We start from the raw sequence: 21929 nt of genomic DNA on the forward strand, positions 1-21929 counted from the left end.
GAACAAGTCTTTGCCATTTGAGAATAACATGAGCTTGGTTTTCCCTTGATTTAACCAGATGCAATTTTAAACGGCAAAAGTCTTCTTATTGTGAGCGAGAAATAAGTGTGTCGCAGATGTCCAGTCCACAAGTTCACTACCCCTTGACAAGACAGTTAACAAAATATCCTCTTGCCTGTCTTTCTGCAAAACTCAAAAGCCCTGCTCTCTACAGTACACGATCCAGTGCTCAGTAACCCAACCGGCTTCTGTCAACAATGCACAGTTTGTTTATCTCGCACATCACGTAACACCATGGGGACGGCTCAATACTAGGAATTTCCCCTTAGAAGATGCATAATAATATACAAGACAAACAAAAGTATAATAAAAGAAGATGTGGAGGAAAAAAACCTCTGTCCAACTCCCACATTTCGAACTGTAAGAAGGAAAAGAAAAAAATGGGCTATGTGGTTGTCCATAAAGACCATTTGTAATTTTGAAACTAATCATTAATAAAGTGGGATGCAAAAGTTTGGGCAATCTTGTTAATAGTCATTATTTTCCTGTATAAATCGTTGGTTGTTACAACGTTGTACTTGTTCCTCTGCACGAATGCCTTAGTGGATTTTGAGCAGTGTTTTGGGTCGTTGTCTTGTTGAAAGATCCAGCCCCGGTGCAGCTTCAGCTTTGTCACTGATTCCTGGACATTGGGTTCCAGAATCTGCTGATACTGAGTGGAATCCATGTGTACCTCAACTTTGACAAGATTCCCAGTCCCAGCACTGGCCACACAGCCCCACAGCATGATGGAACCACCACCATATTTTACTGTAGGTAGCAGGTGTTTTTCTTGGAATGCTGTGTTCTTTTTCCTCCATGCATAACGCCCCTTGTTATGCCCAAATAGCTCAATTTTAGTTTCATCAGTCCACAGCACCTTATTCCAGAATGAAGCTGGCTTGTCCAAATGTGCTTTAGCAAACCTCAAGCGGCTCTGTTTGTGCTGTGGGTGGAAAAGGCTTCCTCTGCATCACTCTCGCATGCAGCATCTCCTTGTGTAAAGTGCGCCAAACGATGGTTGAACGATGCACAGTGACTCCATCTGCTGCAAGATGATGTTGTAGGTCTTTGGTGCTGGTCTGTGGGTTGACTGACTGTTCTCACCAGTCGTCGCTTCTGTCTATCCGAGATTTCTTGGTCTGCCACTTCGAGCCTTAACTTGAACTGAGCCTGTGGTCTTCCATTTTCTCAACATGTTCCTAACTGTGGAAACAGATGGCTTAAATTTCTGAGACAGCTTTCTGTATCCTTCCCCTAAACAATCTTTGTCTTCAGCTCATTTGAGAGTTGTTTTGAGACCCCCATGTTGCTACTCTTCAGAGAAAATTAAAAGAGGAGAGAAACTTACAATTGACACCATTAAATACTCTTCCACATTATTGGATTCACCTGTGTATGTAGGTCAGGGGTCACTGAGCTTACCAAGCCAATTTGAGTTCCAATAATTAGTTCTAAAGGTTTTGGAATCAATAAAATGACAACAGTGCCCAAATTTATGCACCTGCCTGATTTTGTTTAAACAATTATTGCACACTTTCTGTAAATCCAATAAACTTCATTTCACTTCTCAAATATCACTGTGTGTGTCTCCTATATGATATATTTAACTGACACTTTTTATTGTAACAACCAACGATTTATACAGGAAGATAATGACTATTATTACCAACAAAGCCTCCTAAAGCACGGCCAGCTTCGAGGTGTAAAAGGATGGTAGTGAGATCATTTCAGATTAGGAATTTTTCATGGTGTTTTGATGTTTATCTATTATTGTAGGGTCTTTACATAAAATTGAATTGATTTGGTGGTATACAAATAAAACTGAATTGAATTCAGCTGAGTGATTATGGGTGTTAATTTTACATTAACTCTAATTTTAGACCAATAAAAAATTGATAGTCCTTGATGTGTGTCAGTCAGAATCATTATTGTATTTGTTCCCTGATTCGCAAGAGAACAATCTGAAAGAAGCGGTATTCTGATTCCCTGGGATAGAGTTAAGGTTAGAGTTGGGATTGGGGTTAATAACTATACACATTAACAGTAAAAGCTCAACAAGTAATTGCAGTTTACATATTAACAACGGTTTTCTGGAGAAAAAGAAGTTCCAGTGAGGTTTGCAAGTGTGATGAGCAGTAGCTATGCAGCACTATCTTTCTAAGTCTGTGAAGGTTCTCAGTCATCCAGGTCATCGTAGTCAAAGGAGCTTGCAAAGAAAAGCGTCTGGACTTCTTTAAGTTGCTTGAAAACATTGCAGCTAACTGTTGGCACACACTGGCTGCTGAAATGTGACAATCATGAAAATATCTTTGATCAGTGGCATCAATCCAATCAGTCTGGTGTTACCAACGTGAAAGTTTCCATAAATAGTAATCATCAAAATATGATCTTTTTATACATTTTGAAAATTTTGCATAATACTTGGAAAAGTTGTATCAAACTGGATGCATGTGCATGTGGATGTTTGCATGTTCTGTGCTTTAGGTCATTCATTGCCCGTCAGGTTGTGGCATGTGGATAAATAATGCCCCATCTCTTCCTCCTGGAAGTATTTTTAGAGGTGATTTGCCTTTTTGAAATCCAGAGTTACAGAAATGACCTTCAAATTAAGCTTCCTCATTTCAGTTGTTCACTTTTTTTTGCCATGAATATTTTGTGTTCTTTCTTTGTCTTGATTTGTGGTCTTTGAGGTTGTTCTTTGTTAGGACTGGTCTCTGATTTTGTTTTATTTTAGGTTTTTTTTTTTACCTTTGACAGTAGAGAGATAATCTACCAAACACTCCAATCAGGGTTGGTAACAGTTATAGTACACCGAATGTAATCTGGTCCTTAGCACGCCTTAAAATTCGGCAAATGCAACCTCAGATGAAGTATACACCATGAAATATCACACCGTGATGCAGAAACAGGCCTGTGAAAAACTAATCATACTCTACTGCTTCTATAAGAATTAAGGATTAGTAGCAGTCAGGAGCTATTAATAAAATTGACATGATGGACTGATCATTATTAATGTGAACTGTTAGGTGTTAAAGTTAATGACAGTACAATTAGAGCTAGAATGATCAAGTAAAGACTGTCTGGAAAGGTTGCCAGGAGAAAGCCTCTTCTCAAAATACATAGCAGCATGGCTTGGGTTTGCAAAGTTGCATTTGAAAAAACCACAAGACTTCTGAAACAATGTCCTTTGGACAGACCAAAACCAAGTGGAATAATGCACAGAATCACATTTGCCAGAAACTAAACACAGCATATCAGAACAAACACCTTATATACCAACCGTCAGGGCTCATGATATGGGCTTTTTCTGCAGCCATAAGACCTGAGCGCTTTGCAGACACTGAAGTCCTCTGTATACTCAAACCCATGCTGAAGTTTTTATACTGTGTATAACCCTCAGTTTTAACTTGATTTACAAAGTCTGAGTGCCACAAAGTAAAAGCACATCATTGCACAGCAGTGGTTTGTATTATGGCTCGATACAAAGCTCAGTTTTTCCGTGACTAATAATAGTGACCATGGTAATTTTTCTGAAATAAATCTATTATTGTGATGAAAATCTGAACAGGTCCAATCTGCATTTCTAAAGAAAACTAGCATGTTTAGAAATGCTATGTTGAAAATGTCTTGCTCTATTAAAAAAGCACTTAGGAAAGATTCGACAAAAATGTTATTGGGGGGCGTGCTAGTAATTTTGTCCTCATTGGTAGCTCAGTACGTAAAGTGGCAAAATAAAATGAAGCTGCCAGAAGATAAAACAGAATAAAATAAATTTCTGCATTAAAACCTAAATAACAAAACTGCTTGAAATTGTCATGAGGAGACTCGTGTACTTTCTTTAAACATTCATGGATAAAATCACCACTTATACTGCAGGTCATGTAAAAGCTTTCTCCCTTTTAGTTTAGCTAGTGTCATTTGGGTGTGTCTGAGCGGACACATCATTTACAAGGAAATTGAATTCTCTGTATCAGTTGCATGTTTTGCTAAGCCTGTGCTATAACAGTGTGATGGTGAAATACTATAAGGTTTTCCATGTGCTTTGCAAGAGTCTGCTATTTGAGCAGCAGGTTTCACAGCATTGCAACATTACAAGGCTGGTGCTAACCTGACTTTAGGTTCTTTTCTCTGCTCTGTCACTCCAGATGGTACGTGACAGTTCTGTCCCTACTACGGTTTTGTGCCATCTTCAACTGATCTTTGACATCAACTGATAAGGAATGAGAAAAAAAACAAAGCATGTGTACTACTGACAATAGAAAACCAAAATAAGCTTGCGTCATGTCACACCAAGTACTGATAATATAGCGTTTTGTGTACTTTAGGGCATGTGTACCGTGTAAAGTGGCACGTTTTCCATTTGATCAACACATTACCACGGCAGTATGAAAAATATTATATAAAAAGGTGTGACTGTGGAATATCAGGCTATTTTAAAATAAATATTTTTAAGTGAAATCCAATCTAATAGTTATGCGATGTTTTATGATACATAGTGTTTAGTTATAAAGCACTTTTTTAAAAAACACAATTTTGACAAAGTGCTATACAAATCACCAAAACACTACACAAAAAATCAGCAACAACAACAGTGATAAAAATACTACTGTAAATAAAAGCTAAGAGTACACCACTCTCATTCGGATTTAAAAGCCAAAGAATAAAAAAGAGTTTTAAGATATATTTTAAAAAGAGGTAACAAGGGGGCTGGGCAGGAGATCATTCCACAATTTGCGAGTGAAAAGGCTCGATCACTGGTTTTTCAGAATTGTGTTAAAGATTCCACTTTACCGTCGCTGAAAGCATTAACGTGGCTGCCTTAGCCTGATGAAGTTGACTGCTACAACAAAATGCAAGAATTTCTTCCAGGACTGAGCTGAACAAAGGCAGTTCACTCCCTGGTGATGAGTGTACTTTTACTGTTTCTTGGTTTTGAGTTACTGAACACTGTTTGAAGTATATAACATTTTTATAATTTCTCCAGTATGAAAGCAAGCAGAACTGAAGAATGAAAAAAAAAATACACAACAGAGATTTATATATTCAGATTAATATTATTATGTAATGTGGAACACATGTTTGACAAAATATCTGCAAAACTGTAAATGTAAAGTTAAAGGTTTAATGAAGAAGAGAAGGAAATGAGCTAAATACAACTGTTATGACACAGTGAATGGAAGCTGTTTCCAAGGTTGCTCAATCGGAATTCTTTGTGGGTTTTAGAGGTCAAAGACTTCAGAAATAGTTAGAAATCCTCGATCCATCAATTTCAACAATAGAAGATGAAACTATGAATACAGGAAACAACAGAGAGCTATTACTGTAAGTCTATAAGTGATGTAAGTTTGCTTTCAAACCAGTTTGTCTGTAATCAAAAGTTTAGATTTGTGACCAGGACAGCCTGGAGAACAATACTGAAGTCTACTTAAAAGAAATCTCATCTAAGAGAGTTCAAGCTGAGCTGAAGAATAAAACTGGTCACACCAAATATTGTGTTTCAACAACATCAGAACTCTATAAACTTTGACTTTGCCTTATATACTTAGATTTACTTATGTATCTTTTAACAATATACCTGCACCTATTTTTCATAGCAAAACATAAAGAACTAATTGGTGGCTTTAAGATATTTGCACATTACTGTATATTTGTGACACACTGGTGAATGCTAATGTTAAACATGGCTGAGGATGGTGTATGTAAAACTAATCACTGCCAGGCTTCAGTTTTTGTGTGTGAGTAGATATCTCCAATATGGAAGTTTGTGAGCATAGACACTTCACTCATCTGCTGTTCAAACCTTCTGTTTGTAAGTTACTGCTGTACGATGCTGCAAATGTTGCCAATACCAATGCAGACACTTTGAACCTATAAAGGCAGCTTATGTAGGGCAGAGCAGTGTGTCATGGATTATCAGATGAATCGTCATCAATTTGTAAATTCAGGACATATTTTAATGATCACCAAAGTACTGTGATTTTTACTTTCCACAATAATTAGTTAATACAACAAAAAACATCTTTTTGATTTTCAGGTATTTTGTAACTGGCTTTTTGGAGACCCGGAATTTAAATGTGCCAGTCTAAAAAGCCCTTGGGGTCAACTTTAACACAATTCAGTGGGCCACATAATTAACTTTGAGATTAGAAACTTCATTACCTTTTATTTCTTAAATTTTTTCACAAACAACATTTCAATGCATCAACGAAACCACACATCAATGTGAACAAGTTGTCATCCTTCCCTGGCTGTTACTTATCTAAGCTTTCCCTTTTTTCACTCACATGTCATTCCTGTGCATTGTCCTTCCAGCGCGCACTGTCACGTCATCTTTTCCTGACTTTGGGATGTTTCCTATTCCACAGCCTGTGCATGTTCAGACAGTGCTCGTGACAGCCTGCGGAGCGCCCCCTGATGTTGGGGGAACTCCTCACATACGCGGTGCAAGATGGTGCTGATGGCATGCAAGCGGTCCGTCTGCCTCTGCAGGGCGGCTTCCACGGATTCGGGGGTGGACAGTGCTCGATAGCTGCCTTCACACACTGTACGCAACCTCTTGGCCCGACTCTGCAGAGCCACTAGGTGTCCTAGGTTCTAGAGAGAGGGAGCGATAATGACAGAGTAATGACATATTAATCAAACAATGAGTAGTTATATTTTATTCCTGATAGGTCGGATAAGTGTGAGTATTTTCCAAGAGTGGAAACTGTGATGAGCAAGTTCTGTGTACGTGACCCAAAAAAAACCAAGTTAAACATTCTCACCACACCTTCATTAAGTTGTGCAATGGTAACAGTTTCACTTCCCATTAGACATTTGTATTGACACATACCGGGTATCATTGTTCCTTTAACAATGAAGAGTGCATCGGATTAGAAGCCAATGAAAAGTGGATCACACCCTCACTGTACATGCAACCCAGTGCAATTCAGAAGAATAACAATTTTAAAGTACAATCACATATTCACATTCACAGTCTGTGACCCTTACCCTTTCTTTGGTATCCTGAAGATTAACAAAGTCAGAGTCGAGGATGTAACTGGTGCTGCACAGTTCTGTGAGATGAGTCTTCCTCTGTGTGATCCTGTCTCTCAAACTCTCCTTCTGTTTTTGTAGCTCCCCAGTCACCTGCTCATACTCTACCACTTGCTGAAGACAAATCCTGCATGTAAGATAAATGCTCAACCTGCTCCAAGCACAAATGAATTAATGTTCCGTCAGCCTCTTTTACCTTGTGTGCTTCCCGGATCTTGCGCTGTAGGCCCTGTATAGAGAGGCTCAGGTCACCCTGTGTAGCCTGTTTGAGGGAGTTCCTCATCATGGCCTCCTTGCGCAAGACGATGGTTTCCCTTCTCGCCACTGTTGCTTCGCTTTCCCTCAGCAGGCATTCCCGTTGCCTCATTAGCTGGCTGAGTCGCACCTGCACAGACACAAACACACTTTGGGTAGAATTCACAAACATTAATCACCCTAAGAGCAAATTGTTATCCAGCATTCTTACAACTTAGTTTTACGACTTTCAAGACAATTTTAAAAATATCTATAAATCTAAACCAAAGAGTAAAACAGTGAAATGTGGATTATTAAATATTAAGTCTCTCTCCTCCAAGTCTCTGTTAGTACATGACTTAATAATTGATCAACAAATCGATTTACTCTGCCTTACAGAAACCTGGTTGCAGCAGGATGATTATGTTAGTTTTAATGAATCAGCACCCCTGAGTCATTCTAACTACCAGAAATCTCGAAGCACAGGCCGAGGGGGCGGTGTGGCAGCAATTTATCACAACAGCCTATTAATCAACGAAAGACCTAGACAGACTTTTAATTCATTTGAAAGCCTGATGCTTTCAAATGAATTAGGACCAATTCTGTTTACATTATACATGCTTCCCCTAGGCAGTATCATTAGAAGACATAGCATACATTTTTACTGCTATGCAGATGACACACAGCTCTATCTGTCCATGAAGCCAGATAACACACACCAATTAGTTAAGACCTGGATGGGCGCACATATTAAACAAATATGTAAGAATGCTTTCTTCCATTTGCGCAACATCTCTAAAGTTAGAAATATCCTGTCTCAGAGTGACGCTGAAAAACTAGTTCATGCATTTATTACTTCTAGGCTGGACTACTGCAATTCATTATTATCAGAAGTCCTAAAAACTCGCTGAAAAGCCTTCAGCTAATCCAAAATGCTGCAGCAAGAGTACTGACAGGGACAAGAAAGAGTGAGCATATTTATCCTGTATTGGCTTCCCTTCATTGGCTTCCTGTTAAATCCAGAATTGAATTCGTTGTTTGTTGGGTTTTTCTCTGTATCTAGTATTGTACGATCTACTGTACAATATAAAGCGCCTTGAGGCGACTGTTGTTGTGATTTGGCGCTATATAAGTAAAATTGAATTGAATTGAAGTCCAAATCAAGCATCAGAATGGGAAAGAAATGTGATTTAAATGACTTTGAACACAACAGTGAGTTCACTACCCTCAAACAGCATCTACAGATTTAATCTAAAAGAGCACCTTTGGGTTGTGGTAGAACGGGATCATAGATGTGCAGCTGGCAAATCTGCAGCACCTGTGTGATCCTATCATGTTGATGTGAACCAAAGACTCTGACAAATGTTTCTAGATTCAAAAAATTGAAGCAGTTCTGAAGGCAAAAAGGAGCAATACAATCAAAAATATTTGTATTTGTTGGGTCTATTAAAAATATTTGAACAAATCTGCCTCCTAATGTGATCCCAGTGTTAGTCCTTTCAAAACTGAGTTTGCACTGAGTTAAAGTGTCTATACTTTAATTTTGCAGTTATACGTTGTATGCATCAGTAGTTCATAATGAGAAAGCAAATGAGCCATAAGATCTAACACATTTACAAAAAGCTTCAATAAGATGTATTTTTGCGGCTTTCATATTTTCCGTCACCTTGTCTCTTACAAGCAGGCACTGATTTATATTCTGAATATAATCTGAATATATCAGTATTATGTGCTGTAATCAGACACCAAGCTGACAGATTTATCTGCTTCTATAGAGAAAATAACATAACTGTGAGTTTGGAAGAGCTTGAGATAATTTTTTCCCCGAGGAGGTACGAGAAATAAAAAGACTGAGCTGTTAGTTTTCACATCCAATTGGACCTGGAGCCCTTTTTTGTCTCAGATACCTTTTTTTGATGGAAACTCCTTATATATAAAATTACCCTTGCTCAGAGGTTTAACAGCCTTGAAACTATGACTGATAAAAGTGTCCACAATATAGTTCAATCTTCCTTTACAGTGATACCCATGTTGAGCAGTTAATGCTTAATTAGATCCTGCTGATGAAATCATTTTAATGTTAAAGATTGTTCAGGTAATGAGTAAACTGGAAACGAATAAGACTATGTTTACTATTCATTCATTATTCATTTCTGATCATATAATTGAGCTTTTAATATTTATTCCATCTAAAGAAGAACTGAGACTGAATTGTGGGTTAGGAGAATCGTTACACCACTACTGATGCTGTAAAGTCATATCCACATGTTGTTTCTATTCTTTAAGTTGTAAATTGGAAAATTTGCTGAACTTCATGCCTGATACATGAACTTTTGAGGCTTTTTCCCTTGAAAACTAAAAAAACATTGCACAATACATTTGTAAGCAATAAATTATAAAAAAAAATTGCTGGATGCAAATTAAAACTTATATTAGCAAACTTATATTTATTTAATAAAATAAATTGTCAAAAGGTTCAATAAACAGTGAATTTTCCCAAAAAATTAATTCAAGGGTCAAAGTGATCGAATGCATTTCAAATAAAGCATATCCCACTCTTATGTGTTTATGCATTGTACATAAACAGCACATTTGCACATGGCAGGCTAAGGCTAAAATGTAGATGGCAAATCAGCCTTATAGTCTGTCTGTAATCGTACTGTGTTTACCTCCATACGATGTATTTCAGCTTTCATTGTGTGGCTTTCTCCCTGCCCCACATCCATAGCTGAACGCATCTCTTTTACAAGCTGTGTCTTCTTCTCCCACAGCATGATTTGCCGCCTGTATGCCACACGTGCCAAAGAAAAAGAGAAAATACACACACATGCAGAACAAAGTACACTATTCCATTAAAAATCAAAGTGTTTCTCTGAGTATGTGATTCTTCCGGAAATAACTCTGCATATTTAATGAAGCCCTGCAAAATTTTACCTTCATACTATGAATATGTTTCGAGTTAGAGGCATTTGAGTTACATGGAGCTGGGTTGAAATTTAAAAGATTAGTCGACTAGTCACGATTACGTCGACTATCAAAATCACCGACAACTAATTTAATAGTCAATGGGTTGTTTGAAGCTTTGTAAGATCCTGAAAGATGCATGAATAAGTAGTAGGACTTAAGAGTTGAGAGAGAGATTTAAGAGATTTAAGCAAATTAGCAAATCAACTCAATAATAAATAAATTGAATATGTTTAAGTCAGAAGAAACAAGGACAAAAAGAAAGTGACTGACTCAGCTTCCACCAGACTGTTGAGGAGCCTCTCCTTTTCCTCCTGCGTCTTCTCGACTTTCATCTGCATCTTAACGGCCTCCCTCTCTGCATCCTGGTCACATAATTTTACATAAAGTTATATATTAATATAAAACAGAAGAAAAGAAGAAAATATAAAATGACGAAACCCGCCTGTCATGCCTTAAGTCTGTGAATGAAATCTGTCTCCATCACGGCGTTTTCCTGCTGCAGAGCCTGGCTCAGTTGTCCTTTCTTGCTGAGCAGCATGTTGAGCTTCAGCTGATCACGCTTCAGCATCTTTGAGCTCTTCTCCAGCTCAGCCTCCTCGCGGTGCTCTGATTCTATCTGACCTGAAAGGGTTAGAGTTGGTGTGAGAATGAAGTGGAGATAGTAGCATAGTAGCATACAGGTTGTGACTTGGACGGAGTATGCAGCATGTGCGTCCTGCATACTCTCAAAGTAGAGTTTCGTCTGTTGCCATCCTGTGTACTCTGCCTGCAGTTTGAGCAGCTCCTTGCTGTTGGCTTCTATCATTTGGGTCAGTCCCATCAGAATCCCCTGTCGCTTCATCCAAAGCTGCTGGTCGCTCTTTATATTTGCTGCCAGCTCCTCAATCTGAGCTATTATTGACTGTATCTTGATGTGCAGAGGACCGAGGTCATCATGCTGCAAATGCAGGAAAAATAAATTAAAGCTGGCAGCCTCGTTTTTGAAAAGAATTCAAAATGACACTAAATTATTTTCATTCACTTTCTACTTTTAAAAGCATAATTGATCAATTGAGAAGTTTGAACTTGGCTCACGATTTCCTTCCATCCCGGATTTTAAAGGATGGGTTCGATGTTATTGGCACTGAAACCACAGCACAGAAACGGCATTGCTGAGGGTTTTCAATGATCTTCTAGAACATGTTATAGGCATCAAGGATTCTGCCCTTAATTGGTTAAAAAACTGATACATGCCTTTGTGACCTCCAGATTAGATTATTGTAACTCGCTCTACTCTGGACTCCAACTTGCTCACCTACAACGATTACAGCTCGTTCAGAATGCTGCGGCTCGTCTCGCAACCGGAACTAGAAAGTTTGCCTCTATTATTCCAGTGCTCTCTGACTTACACTGGCTGCTTATTAAATTTCGTATTGATTTTAAAGTTCTGCTGCTTACTTGCCTCACACTCCTCATCCTCCCTGGGAGAGTCTATGCCAGGGTGCTGGAGAGGAGAGTCTGTCCGTTAGTCGAACCTTGGATACAGGAGGAACAATGCGGTTTTCGTGCTGGTTGTGGAACAGCTCTTTATCCTCTCGAGAATACTTGAGGGTGCATGGGAGTTTGCCCAACCAGTCTGCATGTGTTTTGTGGACTTGGAGAAGGCATTCGACCACATCCCTCGAGGGGTCCTGTGGGCGGTGCTGGACAGACACCCCATAGACACCTATGGGGTGTCTGTCCCATTGCTACGGGTCATTCAGTCCTTATACAACCGATGCAACAGCTTGGTCCGCATAGCCGGCAATAAGTCGGACTCGTTCCTGGTGGGTGATGGGCTCCGACAGGGCTGCCCTTTGTCACCGATTCTGTTCATAATTTTTATGGACAGAATTTCTAGGCATAGCCAAGTGCTGGAAGGCTTTCACTTGGGTGGTCTCAGGATTTCATCTCTGCTTTTTGCAGATGATGTGGTCCTGTTGGCTTCATCGGGTGATGGCCTCCAGCTCACCTTGGAATGGAGTGTGAGATCGACAGACAATTGGTGCAGCGGCTGAAGCGATACGCACGCTGTACCGGTCTGTTGTGGTGAAGAGAGAGCTGAGTGTAAAAGCAAAGCTCTCAATTTATCGGTTGATCTACGCCCCTACCCTCACAAGGTGAGGAGTAGTGACCGAAAGAACGAGATCGCGAATACAAGCGGCAGAAATGGGCTTCCTCCGAAGGGTGGCTGGCCTCTCCCTTAGAGATAGGGTGAGAAGTTCGGCATTTGAGAGGGGCTCAGAGTAGAGCCGCTGCTCCTCCACATCGAAAGGAGCCAGTTGAGGTGGTTCGGGCATCTGACAAGGATGCCTCCTGGGCGCCTCCTGGGTGAGGTTTTCCAGGCATGTCCCACGGGGAGGAGGTCCGGGGGCAGACCCAGGACACGCTGGAGATATTATATCTCTCGGCTGGCCTGGGAATGCCTTGGTGTTGGCCTTGGAGGGAGGTCTGGGTTTCTCTGCTTGGGCTGCTGCCCCCGTGACCCGGCTCCGGATAAGTGGAAGAAAATGGATGGATGCTTACTTTGAAATGCCTAAACAACCTTGCCCATGACTATCTCATCGACCTTCTCAGTCTCTATGCTCTCAGCCATTCTTTACGATCATCTGGTCAGTTACTTCTGGCCCAGCCCAGGCACCGTCTGAAGACTAGGAGTGATCGTGCTTTTGCCTCTGTAGCATCAAACCTCTGGAATAGTCTTCCTGCTAGCATTCATGCCTCTGACTCCATCCAATACTTTAAAGCATGCTTGAAAACTTACCTATTCAACCTGGCTTTTCCAACTCACTAATTCTCACCGCTCCTTAATTGCTGTATCGCTACTCATTTCTCTGGATAATCATGATTTCTCCCTATCCTTACTTACTACTGTGTTTGTTTGTTTCTCTGTTTTCTCTATTTGACCTTGTTTTAATCACTTACTGTTCAGTGCAATTATTTACCGTTATTCCTTACTGTGAAGCACTTTGGTGTACCCCCTGGTTTTCAATGTGCTATATATATAAAATTGCATTGTATTCTATTGTATTTATTTATGATCTTAGTAACAAGAAACCACAGCTTCCCCACAGCCACTCACCCCAGTGGTGGCCGCTATTTGAGAAATCTTCGTGTTGTATCCGATGATCGTTGACTGCTTCTGCTCGATGACTCTAACAGATGAAGTAAGCTTAGCCTCAATGGCTGTGATTAACTTGTTGTACTTTGTGATCTCCTGATCAAGGGCCTCCTGAGTCAGGGCCAGGCTGTCCACTCGCTGGCTGACCAGCTGGCTCTCCAGCTTCACCACCAACACCTCCTCCTCTGACTGCTTCAACTGGTACATCTAAAGGGGGGAAAGGAATGATGAGAAGCACATAAATCTAATATCTTCACATATTTGTTTTATTCTCTACACATTTTACAAAGAAAAAAAGCTAGGAATCAAAATGAAAAATGTAATCCTGTCACGTAAAAGCATGAACAAAAAATGTTAAAACTAGTAAAATAATAATACTGAAATTGAATAAAGCTAATTTGACAATATGAATAAATTGCATTCAAATCTCTATGGCTCTATAGTGTACATTAACCTTTATACATGTACTTATTTAACACCTGTTACTACTACTACTACTGTTACTAATCCTGTAGAGCTGTTGTTATTTGCATTATTCTGTCATTTCAAACCAAAAGACTTCATCAGTTGCTTGTGAATTCTCTCTCTTTCTTTATCTATAACGTGATACTGCTGGAGTGTGTCTTTCACTAAAACAAGCCCAAGCCAAAGACCTGGACAATATGTAGGGTATAGTGAATAACACTCTTATGATAATACTAGAGATATCAAAGAAAGGGGATTTAGTGTGAATGGTCTGAAGAGTGTTATCATAAGAGTGTTATGACAGTCTAAGCATTTTCAATACTTTCCTGCTTTTAGTTACCTTCTCTTTTTTGAGTCTGGATATCTTCTCAGTGAGCAGTTGGGAGTACTTGGCAGCGTTGTTGTGGAGGAGCTTATGCTGCATGGAGCTCATGATGTTGTTTTCCAGCTCCAGCCGTGCAGAACTCTCTTTCTCCAGCTGCTTACTCTGATCGTTCACTTGAGCCTGGAGTGACCCAAATTCCTGGAGAAATTAAGGGTGAGATTAAAAAAAGACAAAAACAAAATCAGGCAATGTAATGTTTCTAACCTTGTACCACGACTGCTCTCTGGCCAAACACTGACCTTTGAGAGTCTAGCGAGGGTTCGCTCTGTCTCCTGCAGAGTGAGGAGGAATGTGCTGTAGTGGGCCTGCAGGGCCTCTTGCTGAGCCTGCTTGTCACTGATGAGCTTTCTGGTAGTGGTGCAGTCCATTTGAGACCAATTCAGCTGCAGTGTCAGTATCTCATTTTGCTCCTGCTCTGCATTGATGGACTTCTTGTAGCCATCAATGTCCTTGTCCAGCAAGATCACCTGGTGCTTGGTTTCACTGAGAAGAACAGAAAAAAATGAATGGCTGCTCACTTTTTGTTCTGTGTTACTTTTGAATAAAAAATCAAATAAGGGTTAATATTATCATTGAGTGTTCTAAAAAAATTTTTTTTATAGACATCTGTCATTTTCTATAGACTATGTTTCTATGTTTAGAGCACTGTCATCATTTGTTACATGTACACTTGAAGCGCATTAGCACCTTTAACGTTTACTCAGTAGGACATGAATCAGAAACAGCTTCCCACATCCATCAGTCTCACCGGATGACTTCCTGCATCGCACCGAAGGCCTCGTCTCGTCTCCTCAACCCCATGAGGCAGCTGCTCCACTGCTGCAGCAGCTGTTTACGGGCCACCAACAGTGACTCCATCTCCATCTCAGCCTGCACAAAGATGTAAAAATGAATGACTGATGTTGTTTGATGACTGCCATAATCAGAGAATTCTTATTTCATTCATGAGTTAGTAAACTTAGACAAAAACATAACCTGTTTGTCTTTTTCTCTCATCCAAATATTTTTGTGTTGACTGTATCCATTTACATCATTAAATCAACTAGTAAGATACACCCACCAGCCACTTCATCAGTTACAGGTAGTTCAGGTTGGACAAACTTGCCTTCAAAACAGCCTTTTTTTAAATTGTGGCACAGATTCACAGATGCTCTGTTGGACGGAGATGTGGTGACTGCTGGCTATAGTGAACTCATTGTCATGGTCAAGAGTCCAGTTTGAGATGTTCTGAGTTTTGTGACATGGTTCAACATCCTGTTGGAAGTAGCCGTTAGAAGATGGGTAATATGTGGTTGTGGTCATAAAGGAATGAGCACCAACAAGAGTCAGGTAGGTGTGGTATTTCATCAGTGCTCAGTCGATACTGAAGGATCAAAGGTGTGCCAATAAAATATCCCCCACACCATTACACCAGCACCATCCTGAACAGCTGATACTGTGTGAATTGCCTCCACTTCCTGTTCTTATCTGAAGGGAGATTCACCCTTAGTGATTTTCTGCAGTTGTATCCCATCTGCTTCAAATCATGCATTCAGAGGTGCTCTTTCTGCATACTTTGGTTCTAGCAAGTGTTTATTTGGCTTACTGTTGTCTTCCTATCAGCTCAAAGAAGTCTGTGTCATGATCCTGGGTCTTATGACCCAGCGGTTTGAATTTTTGTGTTTTGTTATTTTGTATTATGGTTTGAGTCCACCTTGTTAGTTTAACGTTTTAGTCCCTAGGTTGTTATGTTTAGCTATTGGTTGTCAGATTTCCTTGTGTAATTGCTCCTACGTCTCCCTCTGTATATTTGTGTTTATATAATTCTGAGCTCCTGTGCGTTGTTTCCCCTCGTGTTTTGTCCCATGTTTCCCCTGCCCATGATGTCAGTCCTCTCTCCGTGCTCTCTCTCCCCTCCTGTCTGTGTCTCTGTGTTCTTCCTGTGTTACGTTTAAGGTCTGCACCTTGGGTTAGTATTTTCAGTTCCGTATCCTCCCTGTCTTGTTATGCGTAATTGTCCTCAGCTGTGCTCCCATATGTTCCCACCTCACTCATTACCTTCTGTATATTTATGTCAGAATCACCCTCTGTTCCATGTCGCGTCGTCCCTCATAGCTGTGTGTGATTCTCGCTGTGTCTTCTTGTGCATATTATAATTAGTTTTTCCCAGTTTAGTTTCGTATTGTCGTATCGCCTGTTTCCCAGCAATAAAGCTGTGCTTTCGAGTTTACTCCCCGTGAGTTTGCATTTGGGTCGTCTCCTGCCTGCACACAGCCGAAACATGACAGTCTGGCCATTATCCTCTGATCTGTGGCATCAAACAATTTGTCTCAGACAACTGCTGCTCAAAGAATATTTTCTCCTGGTTGTGCAGTATATCAGCAGTTTAAAAAAAAGACTGTCTCATGTGCTCCAACAACCATGCCACGTTCAAGGTCACTTAAATCACCTTTAAGAGACCTGTTCTGATGCACAGTTTGAACTCCAGCAGGTTGTCTTGTCCATGTCTAGATACCTAAATGCAAGTACTTGAATGTGAATCCATATATCAAGGAAAATTTTCACTCAATCAATCACTGGATAAATGAACTGGGCTATTGTTTTAATGTTTTCAGTTTTACTAATCGATATAAAAGCAATATTCACATCAATGAAATATTTATTTGCTATGGGTAATATGAAAGTTGACACTTTTAATAGTGAAATCACCCAATACTAACTAGCACCTTATCTCACTAGCTCACTATTTTGCTTTTATGTCCAAAAAAAGGTCTGGTGGGCAACTAATTCTTGTTCAAGCTGCAGGGATAAAGTGCTCATCTCTTCATGTAAAGATGCAGCATATAACCTTTTACGGCACAGCAGTTACCTCTGAGAGAGCCTCTTTGGCTGTCTGTGTCTCCTCTGCATGAGCACTGGTTTTGGACTCATACATGGCTATCTGCTGCGTCAGCCTGTCCAACTCCTTTGTTAGTCGCTCCACATATAAATCCTGATGTAACAGATGAGTATTTTCGCTTAGTTAAAATTATGTTGATATACCAGATAGTGTATATATTGACAAATACAATCAAATCGTAATAATTTACATGTGAGTGTCTACCTGCTTTAATTTCTGGTCTTCTGCCTGGGTCTTCTCAGCTCTCGCTTTGCGTCTAGCGTTATTCATGGTTTTGACTTCAGAGCGCAGACCTTCACTGACTCCTTGGATGAAGATGAGATACTGTGTCATGCTGTCTAACTGCGCCTGTAGCTGGGACTCTGAGGGAGGACAGAGGAGAGAGCATAAACATAATGGCTCGAATCACAATTTCAGAAACATGAACAGATACAGATGTTGCCTTTCTGTTGCTCAAACAGTATTACATAGGCCCAACAAAGGCTGCTTTTAAAAGGGAAAGATTAAAAAATTATAAAATCTGTTTACATTTATTTTAACTTCTTAACTTGCGCCATTGAACTTTTAGGGTTTCACATCCATCAGATTCTCACTTATACTAACATAAAGCCAAATGCATAAAAAATAGTTGATCTTAAAGCTCCAGCTTTCTGGCTGAAACGTGTAAACCTAAGGGGTGAATATAAAGAAGTTGCATAAAGTGGAATCCTAATGTAATTGAATTTTACAGCATTTTATTTTATTTTACTGCAGGCTGAGTAACAATCATAAGTAGTACGAGTGAACTCACAGTGGAAAACAACCCCAAACAGAGAATGAAGCTTGATTTGGATGGAGGATAATAGTAGCAATAAAGTTCTCTTTAAAAAAAAAAAACAACATAATTGTAATGTGGTCATTGGGACAGACATCAAGAGTCATATAAAATCAAAACTAATCCTGGATCAGCACAAAGACACAACCTCTAAATGACAGTCCAGGCTCACCATTGGCTCTGGCTTCGCAGACCTTTCTGGTCATGCTCGAATGTTGACTCTTTATCTCCTCCAGCTGGTTCAGAACCTGCTGGTGTTTGGTTTCGGCTTGTGTCTTGGTCTCATGGAGGTCATGCAGCCTGTTCTGCTGTCTGACCAGATGCTCCTGAATCCTGAAGACCTCCACACCTAATTCCTGATTGTGGCTAGCATCATCCTTCGCAACTGCATGCTGATGGAGGAGGAGAGCAGTTAGAAATCACAGAAAAATCAATAATTCTAGACGATAACCGACTTTATACATGCTTTTATGTTGGGTACTAAAATGGCTTTCCTTCATCCAGGACAAAGCCTGGTATAAAAGTACTGGTTCTACTTATTAGTGGTTGCCGGTTGGAACTGGAACTGAAAAAGATTTTATTGTATTTGTAACTTATTTCCAACATTGTAACCCTTTTGGGGACATTTTAAAAATAAATCTGTGACCTTCAAACATTAGTCATTATGTGAACATTATGTGAACCCATTATGTGAACATATTCAGATAATGAGGGGAACTCTTAAAATGTTTTATACAAAGTGCTTTAAATTTCAACTCATTACATATGAAATATACTGTACTATAAATCAATATTCGCTATATATACCATACATGACATTTAATATATTGTGTTTGTCATCATTACCCATTTGAGTGATGAAGGCCTCACACCTTAACCCTGCAACAAGTGTTTTTCTTGGAAAGGTAAACAGTTTGTGGGTGTTGCATCTTTCCTAAACACCTGTCGTATGTAATACAGAAGATGTGAAGTGTTCTGCAGTTGCCATACAGTTCTACAGCACCATCTTCTGGGCATTTAAATAGAAAAGTTGCATTTGTTTGTATAGAAACTAGCTTGTTTGCTCCTGCATGTGTGAATCAGTGTATTAACTGAGCAAAGATGGAGAAAGTTTTTGGTCAGAGAAGTGGCCGACCTTTTCCCTCAGTGTATGGTTAATCCTCTCCAGCTGTTTTCTAAGCTGGATTGTCAGAGCAGCTTGTTGTCTTCTGACCACGGGCTGCCAACAGATTAAATATAGTATCAGTAACGTCCCAGTGGAAGACAAAGATATGTAGTATTAATGCTTCACATCCATCATAATTCAATTTTCTTTCTGATGAGCACTAAGACAAAAATCGATTCATTATTTAGTAAACACACTGGTCGTGTAAAGATTAAAGGTGAAGCTACAAACATGCTCAGGATCAAGAATGATCAACTCCTCTTCCTCATCTTCTGGCAGTGGCTCATGATCCTCCATCTCCTCCGATGTGTGTGAACGGTGAGCCATCTGAGCAATATCCTCTTGCACTGAAATACAGTGAAAGGCATCATTTAACCAAAAAATAAATAATCATGTAAAAAGGGTACATATTGCTATAGAATATATAGAAGTAAATCCCACAGAGGATTAATGTGGGACTTACTTAAATTTGTGGCCGCAGGGAAGTTTTCATCCACTACAGTGAGGTCATGGTAACGCTGGGCAGCAGGGCTCTCTGGCTGTGGCAGTGACTGAGCCTGTGAGTCCGGAGACAAACATGAAGCATGAATAGAGCTCCTTAATAGCTGCTGTGATTTAAACATTGAGAACTGTTAGACTGAAGATGTCAAACATGAACCTGCCCACCAAAGGGGCCAAACTGGCTGAGTGAGTGGTTTTGCAAAATGTAAATTTGCAAAGAAGGAGGACACACTTCTTTAAGAATGGATCCTGTCATGAGAGTCCAAACTGCTGATTCCATTTGAGCCAAATGACTAACACTACTGCAATATTTTGTGCATCCAACAGTTAAGACTGTGAGTGCAGCAGCACAGCACCTGACCAAACATCCAAACTGCATCAGTGTTCAATGACCTGTTGCTAAAATAGCAACAAAGTAAGGAAACAAAACCACAGCAGATACACATATCAAACCTCTTTGTAATGTGAGGCAGTCGCTCCAATGTCTTCTTCAGCGTCGTCACTTCCATGATGCAGGTTGGGATCTGTCTCATTTCGGGGGGAGCTTTCCTCCCTTCCATCATCATCTCCTGGGTTCTGCATTGGACCTAAAACTTCACATGAAGATTTATATTTTCTCCAGGTGACTAATATGTGTATTTGCCCCAAAGGTCAAAGGCTAATGGTGAGAGAGAGAGGGCTTTTGAGAAATTTTCCGACTTTTTTCTTAGCAATGCTGAAAATATAAGAGCAAATATTTTAACTTGTGGCGCTAATCCCTTTTTTATTAGTCAGCTATTGCCACGTTTGAAGATTCTGAACATGTTTTCTTTTCTCAGATGTCATATGACATGTTTCACTTCTATAACAGATGTCCTGCCTGCCATCTTGGGTTTTGATTTAATGGGCTGTGGTGTTCTCTCAATTATAAATGCAAAACTGCCAAACAGTAGTCCAGTCATTCTTAAAGAAACAAAATTTGGAAGTGGATGTCTGGAGTCTTTTGGCTAAACAATATCTATGAAATCTTTTAATCAGGTTTCAGGGTTTTTCCACAGTGTTAAATCTTCTCTCTTGAAACTGAAAAATTATATTCTAGTTGATACTTGTTCAGGTGGTTGTTCAGTTTTAGTTCTGCTGAACTTGAGTGCTGCTTTCGACACCCCATGACTTACACACTCATGACTTACTCTTTGAGGGCTGTGTTGGAGTCAAGTTTTGACTCTTAAATGGTTTAATCTAATATTAAACTCAGAAATTTCTAGTTAGCATTGGATAATACACTTCTGCACCAGCATTATCACATCTACAGGTACACAGGGGTCGAGTTTTTTCTATGTCCACGCTCCCTCATGGTCAAATTATTTGTCAAAATAGCATCAGTCTAGATTTTGCAGCCTATTTTACCTTTGAATTGTGGAAATGTTATATAAGACTGCTCAATGAGTTTTGGATATAAAAAATACAGTGTCCTACGGTTTCTTACACTTAAATGAGTGCAAAACAGAGGTCATATTGTTGTGTGTTGCCCTTCCACTAAGGTCCATATAGGTCTGCTTCCCTAACCTATGGAATCAGGGTGGGTCCTTCGTAATTAATAAATAATAATGATCAGAAACAATCATTATCTCTTTCAGTGCGCCCCAGGGCAGCTGTGGCTACAATGTAGCTTGCCATCACCAGTGTGTGTATGTGTGTGTGTGAATGGGTGGATGACTGAATGTAGTGTAAAGCGCTTTGGGGTCCTTAGGGACTAAGTAAAAGCGCTATACAAATACAGGCCATTTGCCGTTTTTCATTATACACAATGAAATTAAATTAGTAAATACATTGCACTCATTATTGATTTTTACAATTTCATGTGTTGACCAGAACTCACCTTATATATTCAAGTTTTTCTGAGCCTACTTGAAAATGAATAAAATATCAAGTGGAAATCTGAAGATTTCCGGGCTGGGCTTATGGGTAACAAATACCTTCCTTGTATTTAAAATTAGCTATGTTTCTGTATTCTTGCTAGCTTCGCGCTAAGTCCTTCAACAATAGAGAGGGTTTGTGAGGATCACAGTATAATAACTGTCAACCTGACTTTGGCGCTTTAATAGTCAAAAGAACAATTTAGAGTTTGCGTACCAATACCATCGTACTATATCGTACCAATGATATAATTTAATTTTGCATTTAGGATACAACTTACCACGGTAGCGTTACGGGTACAGTCGATAAAGGTTACTAGGCAACCGTAAACTTCCGTAGCTGGCGTCTGCGCAGTCTCAGTCAGACATCAGTCGCTGTGGCGTTTTAACACACAGGTAGCACGTAGGA

The 21929-nt window shown here is 39.7% G+C and overlaps 1 protein-coding gene across 1 annotated transcript; it reads right to left on the bottom strand.

Annotated features, from left to right (window-relative positions):
* Positions 1-5120: 5120 nt before the first annotated feature.
* ccdc40 (coiled-coil domain 40 molecular ruler complex subunit) lies at positions 5121-21857 on the bottom strand. Its single transcript, XM_085410742.1, has 19 exons — positions 21802-21857; positions 20079-20218; positions 19588-19681; positions 19356-19471; positions 19095-19178; positions 18132-18351; positions 17350-17507; positions 17116-17238; positions 15016-15137; positions 14507-14750; positions 14223-14405; positions 13379-13624; positions 11002-11215; positions 10730-10899; positions 10549-10640; positions 9981-10095; positions 7274-7462; positions 7033-7191; positions 5121-6636 (listed from the first exon to the last, which is right to left on the bottom strand). The coding sequence occupies exons 2-19, from the start codon at positions 20205-20207 to the stop codon at positions 6397-6399; spliced, it is 2898 nt and encodes a 965-aa protein (XP_085266868.1). The 5' UTR covers positions 20208-20218; positions 21802-21857; the 3' UTR covers positions 5121-6396.
* Positions 21858-21929: the final 72 nt, after the last annotated feature.

This window comes from Rhamphochromis longiceps, linkage group LG6 (genome assembly GCF_057381845.1).
Source record: "Rhamphochromis longiceps isolate RC_006_pf linkage group LG6, R_longiceps_female_GT1.1, whole genome shotgun sequence".
Taxonomy (NCBI): Eukaryota; Metazoa; Chordata; class Actinopteri; order Cichliformes; family Cichlidae; genus Rhamphochromis; species Rhamphochromis longiceps.

Excerpts from the sequence above, each read along its gene's own strand:
- ccdc40 (XM_085410742.1), bottom strand. The coding sequence starts at position 20,207 with ATGCAGAACCCAGGAGATGATGATGGAAGGGAGGAAAGCTCCCCCCGA. Across the intron at positions 14,751-15,015 it reads GCGATGCAGGAAGTCATCCG|TGAAACCAAGCACCAGGTGA; the intron begins GTGAGACTGATG and ends TGTTCTTCTCAG. Across the intron at positions 10,096-10,548 it reads AACAGTCTGGTGGAAGCTGA|GCGGCAAATCATGCTGTGGG; the intron begins GTCAGTCACTTT and ends TGTGGCATACAG.